General features: G+C 45.5%; 2 protein-coding genes across 2 annotated transcripts in view; one reads left to right on the top strand and one right to left on the bottom strand.

Annotated features, from left to right (window-relative positions):
• Positions 1–8,488, bottom strand: part of PROK1 (prokineticin 1) — a 49,284-nt gene extending 40,796 nt beyond the window's left edge. Inside the window, exon 1 of the mRNA XM_017499379.2 lies at positions 8,360–8,488. The gene's annotated coding sequence lies outside the window, so the exon portion shown is untranslated. The remainder of the gene's footprint in view (positions 1–8,359) is intronic.
• LAMTOR5 (late endosomal/lysosomal adaptor, MAPK and MTOR activator 5) overlaps positions 7,959–10,877 on the top strand; it is a 6,443-nt gene continuing 3,524 nt past the window's right edge. The window contains exons 1-2 of the mRNA XM_017499323.1: positions 7,959–8,665; positions 9,547–9,608. Of these exons, the coding sequence (XP_017354812.1) occupies positions 8,469–8,665; positions 9,547–9,608 (259 nt within the window). The 5' untranslated portion in view covers positions 7,959–8,468. The remainder of the gene's footprint in view (positions 8,666–9,546; positions 9,609–10,877) is intronic.

The raw sequence follows: 10,877 nt of genomic DNA, 5'->3' as shown, positions 1-10,877 counted from the left end.
GTAACAACAGCGAAGCTCCGTCTCAAAAAAAAAAAAAAACAGACTCCAGAAGGTCACAGTCAAATAAGTCATGACACCACTGTGGGCCAATGTCCAGTGAAAGAAAAGTATCTTGGCCAAAGATCAAGTTTGGGAGCAAGCTGGAAAGATCGTTTGCTCTATCCTTTTGCCTCAGGGTTGGTGACCCTCCCAACCAGTGCTTCTATTAATGAAGGGCTGCCAAAAGTCTGTGACATTTTTGACTTGTAGTCTTTATGGAAATGTGAGCATATATATCCACAAAGTTTTCCTAGGCCTGCCATAACAAATTGGGTGGCTTAACCAACATGAATTTATTGTCTCACAGTGCTGGAGGGCAGAAGCCCAAAGTCTAGGTGTCAGCAAGTTTGCTTCCTTCCAAGGGCTGTTAGGGAAGGATCTGTTCCAGGCCTTGGCTATAGGTGACTGTTTTTTGTGTGTGACATAGTTTTACTCTTGTACAATGGCGCCTTCTTGGCTCACTGTAATCGCCGCCTCCTGGGTTCAAGTGATTCTCCTGCCTCAGCCACCTGAGTAGGTGGGATTACAGGCATGTACCACTACGCCTGGCTAATTTTGTATTTTTAGTAGAGACGGGGTTTCTCCATGTTGGTCAGGCTGGTCTCGAACTCCTGACCTCAGGTGATCCACCTGCCTCAGCCTCCCAAAGTGATGGGATTACAGGCGTGAGCCACCGCACCCAGCCTATCTGTTCTTTATGTCTCCTCACATCGTCTTCCCTCTATGTATGTCTGTGTCCAAATTCCCCCTTTTTATGAAGACACCAGCCATAGTGGACTAAGGCCTATCCTAACAACATCATTTTCATTTGATTACCTCTATAAAAGTCCTATCTCCAAATATGGTCACATTTTGAGGTACTGGGCATTAGAACTTTGACATATGAATTTTGGGGAGACATAATTCAACCCATAACAATGAGTATCTCTGAAGCTGGTTTAACAAAAGCTCTAAGACAGCCTCTTGTGGTACAATATAGTTGGAACACCAGAAAGTTAAAAATCAGAAGTTAAAGGTCCAAATTAGGCCTCTTCCCCTCTCTGAGCCTTGGATTTCTTCTCTGTAGAATGAGACATCTAGATTGGACCTGCTAAATCCCCTCACAGTTCTTGGGTTGTGTCATTGATTAAGTGATAGAAATTGAAGCAGTGTCATGGGAAGGTTAATGGACAGGCTCTACCACTTACAAGCATGGTGATCTTGAGCAAATATTTATCTTCAGAGCCTCAGGGTTTTGTTGTTTTTGCTTTGGATTTTTTGTTTTGTTTTTTAATGGTAAAAGGGGGATAGTGATGTTAGCTACTTCAAAAATGCTCTGAGGACCAAGAGGCCCTATGAATTGCCTGGCACGCCATTGTCACTCCATGTATATGAACTGCTGATGATATTACTACCATCGCTACTGGGAGTTAGGCTTTGAATCTATGGCTCAGCTCTCAGATGGAGTCCACCATTAGAAGGCAGGGCTGTGTCCCCAACCTGCTCCGTATCCAGGTCCTGTGCTGCAGCATGAATGCAGTGAGATGCTTTAGCCAGCAAGACTTTCATGATCCTTGTGACAGGCCTGTCCCCATTTCCACCTTATGCAAATTCTACCCCATTCTATTCTAGCCCAGCTCCTTCACATTCATATTAGGGTTAGGACTAGAATTTCAGGTGACTTTTTTTTCTTGCTGTATTTTATCATTTTTATGCTATAGAAAGGTCTAATAAAAAGAATAAAACATACCGATCTCACTTAATGTAGCTTTATAAAGCAGGTCTGTAAATCTAGCCCTGCAGTCCTACCGGGAGCACGTCTGCCAGGAGCTCTCGACCTACAAGAGGGTTCCAACTTGGATAGGGGGGTGCGCGGAAGACAAAGAATGATAGACAGATGGGGTCTGGAGGGTTGAAAAGCATATGCTTTACCAACAACTTTATTCGTGCTTAGGGTCAGTATATATATCTTTTTTAGGTATGTGTCTACGTGAGACAAAGGGGTACAGAAAGTCTTAAAGTAGAAAAATCAACATCATAGGGTAAGAACAATGGAAAGGTCAGATACATAATTAACTGGAACAGGTAGTCACACTATCTCATCTAGGGGCAAGTCATTTAATTAACCAGAACAGGTGGTCACACTATCTCATCTAAGGGTAAGTCATTTATCTTCCAGAGAAAATCAGCGAAGTGGTAAAACATGACTTAGTAGAAAACTCAATTATCACATATGTAAAACATGTCTTAGTAGAAAACTCAATTATCGTACACAATGCATCTCATGACTGCATGGCCATCTGGCGATTGCCCACAAGTTTAGCTTTAACCTAAGTCTTTCTCTGTTCCTGCTTTCCGATAGCTCGACTCCCTCAACTGGAGACACTGTGTCGGGGCTCGAGCCCTCCGTATTGTGAGGCCCATTTTCGGGGGGCCTCACACGGGCGCGTTCCCCACACAGTCCCCCTCTCCCATAAATGCTAGACCACCTGAGGTCTGTGCCAATCATTTGGCTCTTACCTTCACTGAACTATTAGTTACTCTTTCAGGTGCCTCCTCACCTAGATTATAAGCAACTTGAGGAAACGAACAGGTCTTCTTACTCAGATTTAACAAAACTTATTTATTGACTTCCACAACCCACCAGTCCCTGTTACATAAAGTATCTCATATAATCCTCCCTGCAACCTGATGAGGCTGACAATGGTACCCCCGCATCACAAATGAGCCCCCTGAGGCTCAAAGGAGGGGATAGTCAGTGGCCAAGCCAGGATCCCAATTTATATCTGACTCCAAGGCCACCAACCTACATAATGCTATCCTCACCCATGCTCTGCCAGCTCCACAGACCCATGGATTCCTTTCCCTCACCCCAGAACCCTCCATCTGAGTAGGGTTTTCTGTGGCCTTGGTGCTCCCTGGTGGCACATGAGAGCTCATTCCACTGAAAGCCCTTGACCCTAAGCATTTGAAAGTGACTAACAGCCCAGTGTGGCAGCCCTGGGGTAGCAGAGCCCTCTGTACCCAGAGGAAAGCTAGCCTTTCTATCAGAGCTGTGCTTCTTAAACAGACCCTCAGGAGGATTCTGTTTCTGATGGGTCAAGAAGAGGAGTTAGGGTCCCCTGGGCCAGCAGCAGTGAGATGGCGTGCAGGATCAGTGTTCCCCTCTCTACTTATCCCCCACTTCCCGTCAGGACATGTGGGCTTGGGTATTCTCTGGTGGATCCTCCTGGCATTTTAATTTTCCAAGAGCTCACTTATGAAAGAGGGGAGAAAGAAGAGGAGAAAGTGGTGAGAGTTCAGGACCTAAATTTCTTTACCTCAGAGTAAAAGAAACCATAGAGTTCCTTTCTCAAAAGACGTCAATCATCAAGGCTCTTCCATAAATATTTTATTGAATTCTTATCATGCAGTGTTGCACTAGGTATCAGAGATGAAGACACTCTTCCTGTCTATGAAAAGTAAACACAAGGGCTGGGCACTGTAGCTCATGCCTGTAATCCCAGCATTTTGTGAGGCCAAGGCGAGCAGATTGCTTGAGCCCAGAAGTTCGAGACCACCTGGTAACCTGGTGAAACCCCATCTCTACAAAAAATATGAAAAAAATTAGTTAGGCATGGTGTTGTATTCCCAGCTACTCGGGAGGCTGAATCACGAGCTCAGGAGGCAGATGTTGCAGTGAGCCAAGACTGTGCCACTGCACTCCAGCCTGGGTGATAGAGTAAGACCCTGTCTCAAAAAAAAAAAAAAAAAAAAAAAAGAGCAAGAATTGAAAAGAGAAAAGAATGAACTTTCTCAAAAGCAAACACTAAATTACAATACAATGAAACAAATGCTGTAAAATGGATGTCATAGAACTTTTCCTGTCACCCCAGGAATGGTTGCTGGCACTCAAAACTAAGAATAAAGAATTGTTAAATACCCCACAAGCTAAAGAAAGCAGAAAACAATTAAAAGTCAAACACTTTTTCCAACCACCACACCAGCTGCCTAGCACTTGCCCAATTTATATATGCTATTCCTCTCCCACTGCCTCCCCGCACAGGGGCAAGACAGCAGCAGGGCAGAGAAAGACTGGGTGGTAAGGAGTGGCCTGCTCTCTCACCTTCCATGTGGCAAGGACATGTGAGCCAGCTGTCATTCTCTTCCTACTTGATTTCCCTTCAAAGGTCTTCCTTATAGCTTAAAAATTAATCACCAGCCTTTCTGACAATCCTTTTCTTTTTCTTTTTTTTTTTTTTTTTGACATTCTGTCACCCAGGCTGGAGTGCAGTGGCAAAATCTCAGCTCACTGCAGCCTGGACCTCCAGGGTTCAAGTGATCCTCTCATCTCAGGCGAAATACTTGAGACCACAGGTGCTCATCACCATGCCCAGCTAATTTTCGTGTTTTTTTGTAGAGACAGGGTCTCCCCACGTTGGCTAGGCTGGTCTCAAGCTCCTAGGCTCAAGCCATCCACCCACCTAGGCCTCCCAAAGTGCTGGGATTACAGGCTTAAACCACCATGCCTGGCCTGAGAATCCTTTAATCACTGATCTAGCTTTGAGATAATCTGAGATATCCTGGAGCTTTGAGGTCACTAGCCACAGGTGGCTACTGAGCACTTGAAATGTGGCTAGTCTGAATTGAAATGTGCTGCTAACTGAAAAATATTCAGAAGACAGTACAGGATTCTGAAGACAGTACAGGAGAAAAAATATAAAATATCTCCTTAGTATTTTATCGATCACATGTTGACTAATAATATTTTGAATATATTGTTTGAATAAATAAAATGCTATTAAATTAACTTCACCTGTTTTACTTTTTTTTTGAGACAGAGTCTCACTCTGTTGCAGTGGCGCAACAAACTGCAAACTCCGCCTCCCAGGCTCAAGCGATCCTCCCGCCTCAGCCTCCCGAGTAGCTGGGACTACAGATATGTGCCACCATGCCGGGCTAATTTTCGTATTTTCATTAGAGATGGGGTTTTGCTATGTTGGCCAGGCTGGTCTCAAGTGAACCACCCACCTCAGCCTCCCAAATCCTCTCTAAGATTACAGGCGTAATCCACTGCACCCAACCCTGTTTTACTTTTTAAAATGTGGCTACTAGACTACGTTGCCCAGGCTGCACTTGAACTGGGCTCAAGGGATCCTCCTGCCTCAGCCTCCTGAATAGCTGGGATTACAGGCACATGCCACTGCACCAGGCACTACTTATATTTTCTAATGCTGTCTTCTAAGTTTTAAACTGCTTTTTCTAAAACTTATATGGCCTATATTGTGTTACCCCTAACTTAACATGAATAATTTCTCTGAGCAGTGGTCCAAGACCCCTGAATGACAACATTCAAACTAGAATTTTGGCCGGGCACAGTGGCTCATGCCTGTAATCCCGGCACTTTGGGAGGCTGAGGTGGGAGGATTACTTGAGGTCAGGAGTTCAAGACCAGCCTGGCCAACATGGTGAAATGCCATCTCTATTAAAACTACAAAAATTAGCCGGCTGTGGTGGTGTGTGCCTGTAATCCCAGCTACTTTGGGAGGCTGGGGCAGGAGAATCACTTGAACTGGGAGGCAGAGGTTGCTGTGAGCTGAGATCGCAACACTGTACTCCAGCCTGGGTGACAGAGCAAGACTCCATCTCAAAAAAAAAATAAAGAAATAAACAATCTGGAATTTTAAGGAAGTTGCAGGCTTCACTATGACAGCTGTGGAATAGAAAGAAACTCTGAATGCCAGTCCAGGGTAACTTTGGAGCTGGGCCCCAGTTGGGAAGGTAGATTGTGAGTAAATGCTGGAGGTGAGAGAGTTGGAAGAAACAGTGCAAGGAATGATCCACAGAGAGGGGGAGCATTACCAATTTGAATGTAAATTAGCACAACTTTTTCAGGAGGCAATTTGTAAGTATGTATCAAAAGTCTTAAAAAAGACCATGTCCAAGACCAGCCTGGCCAAGATGGTGCAACCCCGTCTCTACTAAAAATACAAAAATTAGCCGGGTGTGGTGGCACATGCCTGTAATCCTAGCTGCTTGGGAGGCTGAGACAGAGAACTGCTCGAACCTGGGAGGTGGAGCTTGCAGTGAGTCAAGATCGTGCCACTGCACTCAAGCCTAGGCGACTAAGTGAGACTCCATCTCAAAAAAAAAAAAGACCACGTCCTTTGACCCAGTCATTCTATTTCTAGTAACTTATAAGGAAATCTTAAAAGTTCACAAATATTTAGCTATAAGGATATTCAACCAGCACTGTAATAGCTAAAACAAACAAAAGCAAAAAAGAAAAAAGAAACATCCAAGCCGGGCGCATTGACTCACGCCTGTGATCCCAGCACTTTGGGAGGTTCAGGTGAGTGGATCACCTGAAGTCAGGAGTTCGAAACCAGCCTGGCCAACATAGTGAAACCCTGTCTCTACTAAAAACACAAAAGTTAGCCAGGCATGGTGGCAGGCACCCATAATCCCAGCTACTTGGGAGGCTGAGGCAGGAGGATCACTTGAACCTGGGAGGCAGAGGTTGCAGTGAGCCGAGACCACACCATTGCACTCCAGCCTGGACAACAAGAGCGAAACTGCGTCTCAAAAAAAAAAAAAAAAAAAAAAATGTGCAAGTACAGTGGCTCACCTGCAATCTCAGCCCTTTGGGAGGCCAAGGTGGGAGGGTCACCTGAGACTAGGCTACACAGAGACCCCATCCATACAATGTTTTTTTTAATTAGGTAGGTGTAGTGGTGTGTGCCTGTAGTCTTAGCTTCTTGGGAGGCGAGGCTGAGGTGGGAAGAGTCCTTGAACCTAGAAGGTTGAGGCTGCACTAAGCCATGATAGCGCCACTGCACTCCAGCCTTAATCCACAATTAATATACAGCTATAAAATGGAATATTCTGCAACTATTACGAAGGATGTAAGTGAAAACTTGACATGGAAAGACATTTATTCTAAACTCTGTGAAGAAGGCCAGATACAGAATTGCACCTCCAATATATATGTCAATTTTGCTTACAAAAGAAAAAAAAAAAACATGCTGGGTGTGGTGAGTCAGCCTGTAATCACATTTTGGGAAGCTGCAGTGGGAGGATCTTTTGAGGCAAGGAGTTTGAGACCAGCCTGGATAACACAGCAAGACCCCCATCTCTACAAAAAATGTAAAAATTAGCCAGCCGTGGTGGGTGGAGGCTGTGGCCCTAGCCAGTCAAGAGGCTGAGAGGGGAGGCTAGCTTGAACCCAGGACGTCGGGGTTGCAATGAGCTGCAAGCATGCCACTGCACTCCGGCCTGGGTGACAGAGCAAGATCCTGTCCCCCAAAAAATTATTTTTTATTTTTATTTTTTATTTTTTTTTGAGACGGAGTTTCACTCATGTTACCCAGGCTGGAGTGCAATGGCGCGATCTCGGCTCACCGCAACCTCCGCCTCCTGGGTTCAGGCAATTCTCCTGCCTCAGCCTCCTGAGTATCTGGGATTACAGGCACACACCACCATGCCCAGCTAATGTTTTTGTATTTTTAGTAGAGACGGGGTTTCACCATGTTGACCAGGATGGTCTCGATCTCTTGACCTAGTGATCCACCCGCCTCGGCCTCCCAAAGTGCTGGGATTACAGGCTTGAGCCACCGCGCCCGGCCCCAAAAAATTATTTTAAAAAGGCAAACAAAAAAAAAACATTAAAAGTGTCCATTTTCAAAGACAATTATCTGAAAGGATACTCTCAAAGGGGTTAAAAGTCATCTTTGGACAGTAGGACCATAAGTGTTTTCTATTTTTACCACTTTTATAATTAATTTTTTTTTTGGTCTTTTTGTTTTTTTCCTTTTTGTGGAGAACAGGGTCTTGCCATATTGCCCAGGCAAGTCTCGAACTCCTGGGCTCAAGCTATCCTCCCGCCTCTGCCTCCCTAAGAGCTGGGATTACAGGCGTGAGCCACAGCGCCCGGCCTGTAATTAATTTTTTAAAGTAATTTTTAAGTAGTCCTACCTAGTCTTCCTTACAAGTTAGGACTCAGATGCCACTCTCTTTCCCTAAACTGTCCTGAGTCCCCTCACCATAATAAGCACCAATGTCTTCGTTAAAATCCCGACACTTTGCCAATACTTAGCTAGGGGGTTGAACCTCGCTCCATCTAGTCCTTTAGTCCTCTGTGTGAGTCTTTCCCCCTACAAGCCTATGGACTCCCTCCCAAAGGTCCCTCCCCTTCGTACCTGCCCCACAGGCTAGATCAGACCCTGTCTGACCCCTGGGTTATTGTAAAACTGAAGGTCTGGCCCCTAGGTCTCAGAGTCAGTTGAATCAGAGTCCAGAGGTTAAAAAACACTGACACAAAAAGCCAGGCCAGGAACTGAGGCACTGAGGCCCGGCTGCAGACCTCTCTCCTGAGAGGGGAATAATTCCGCTGGGGAGCCACGTGCGGGTCACCGACTGTCACCGCGCGGGCAGCCCAAGCCTTCGCCAGGCTGTGCGGCGGAAGCGCAGTGATGTTTTCCAGTAAAGAACGCGGACGTTGCGCCGTGATCAATTTTGTCCCTTTGGAGGCGCCGTTCCGGTCCACGCCCCGCTCGCGTCAAGTGACTGAGGCCTGTGGTGGAGTCGGACGTGGTGTGCCTCTGGGTTCTGGGCCGGGGTGGACGGTGGGTGGGATGGAGGCGACCTTGGAGCAGCACTTGGAAGACACGTGAGTAGTGCGCGCCTCTTCGGCCTGTCCTGAAGTCGCGGCGGAGGAACTTGAGCGGGACGAAAGGCGCGAGCTGCGAGTGCCTGCGAGGGCGTCGCGCGACCCCCAGGAGAAGGGATGAGGGAGCTGAGCCCTACCCAAGGGCCGCAGGGCGGGGCTGGTGACCCGGAATTAAAATTCTGCCGGGCGCCGCACATCCCCTCTTGAGCGAGTCTCCCGGGCCCAGGCTACGGCCAAAACTGCTTTTCTCCTTGTTGAAATCGTCTTTACGGTCAGGGTTGCTCTGCGGGAGTTTTAGGCAACGCGTTAACGTTTGGGAAGGTTGTGCCGGTTGTGCACAGTCAAGCCCTGCAGTGTAAACAAACATTTATCTCCTGTGTGTATCCTGTCAGTTACTTGGTACTTCGTAGATAAAAGTCATCCTTTACATTTTTCGAACGAGCAGTATTTATGTAAAATTCGAAACTGGAAAAGTATAAAGGCTACAGAAACACCTGGCCTCCCACCGTTGTCCCTCAGCTTCCACTTACCCTCCAGGAGGCGATTTAAGAGTTTTTCAACAGTTGTTTTAAATGAGTTAGTACTAAAACACGCATTTTTAACGAGAGTGAAAACATCCTAGATATTGCAATGTTTGTGGCCCTCCAAAACTCAACAGTACTTAGCACAGTTTTTTCTCTCATGAGAGAGAAACTGGTTTATTTAAATTAATTAATAAGAACTTAATTTTTTTCTTAGAGTGTGATAATGAAAAAAGATTGAGAAACATTGATTTAAAGCACTTAAACAATGCCTGGTACGTAGAACACGTGTATGTTTATACTCGCTCAAATCCTTTTTCTCCCATTATCTGCTTCAACTCTCTGTGTTCCTGAAATTAGAATGAAGAATCCCTCCATTGTTGGAGTCCTGTGCACAGATTCACAAGGACTTAATCTGGGTTGTAAGTATCTCTCATACCAACCGTTTGATGAATTGCGCAGCATCTGATGTTGACTTGGAGCCTAGCGTGGTATTATTTTCTAGCTTTTATTTCCTGTTACCTTGCCAGTTCTGAGTTTCTGAGAGTAGAGATTATCTCCAAATAACAATATCAGAAAATTGAAAGGTTTCAATTGGTATTTATGAAGGAGGATGTTCCTTGCAGTTCTATAGCACTAAGTAGTTGTCTTTACTAAAAATAGTATTTGAATCATGTTAAATTGAGTCTAGAAAGGACTTCAGAGAATGACCGCTGTTAACCATTTATTGAATGTATGTCATATACGGAGACGGCTAGGTTCTAAATACACTATCTTTAATTTTCACAACCCTGCAAAGTGGGTGGTGTCCTATTTTTAAGCTCAACTACACTAAACAAGAAGTGAATAGGCAGTAAACTGGGGTTTCAGTGTTGGACATACCTGGGCTCAATCCCTTACTTTTTGATTTGCTAGTAATATGAACGTGGACCAAAAACTACCTTTTAGGGCTTCATTTTCTTCACTGGGTTGTTATTTAATAATGGTAATAATTATAGAATTACATTTATTGATCTCTTATTATGTGCCAAGCACCATTGTAAGTGCTTTACGTATACTAACTCTTTTATTTCTTAAAACAACCCTGTGAGGTAGAAAAAGAAGTGGAGGGGCCAGGCGCGGTGGCTCATGTCTGTAATCCCAGCACTTTGGGAGGCCAAGGCAGGCAGATCACTGAGCCCCGGAGTTCAAGACCAGCCTGTGCAACACAGTGAGACCCCCCCATCTCTATTTTATATATATGTTTTTAAAATTTAAAAAGGCCAGGTGCCGTGGCTCATACCTGTAATCCCTGCACTTTGGGAGGCCCAGGTGGGCAGATCACTTGAGCCCAGGAATTCAAGACCAGCCTGTGCAACACAGTGAGACCTCCCCCATCTCTATTTTATTGTTTTTAAAATTTAAAAAGGCCAGATGCCATGGCTCATACCTGTAATCCCAGCACTTTGGGAGGTGGGTGGATCACCTGAGGTCAGGAGTTCCAGGCTAGCCTGGCCAACATGATGAAAACCCATCTCTACTAAAAATGCAGAAAAAAATTAGTCAGGCTCGTGGTGGCAGGTACAGTAATCCCAGCTACTCAGGAGACTGAGGCAAGAGAATCGCTTGAACCTGGGAGGCAGAGGTTGCTGTGAGCCGAGATCACGCTGTTGTACTCCAGCCTGGGCAACAAGAGCAAGACTCTGTCTCAA

Source organism: Cebus imitator, unplaced genomic scaffold (genome assembly GCF_001604975.1).
Source record: "Cebus imitator isolate Cc_AM_T3 unplaced genomic scaffold, Cebus_imitator-1.0 Scaffold256, whole genome shotgun sequence".
NCBI lineage: Eukaryota > Metazoa > Chordata > Mammalia > Primates > Cebidae > Cebus > Cebus imitator.
This window is presented reverse-complemented; position numbering and strand designations above follow the sequence as displayed.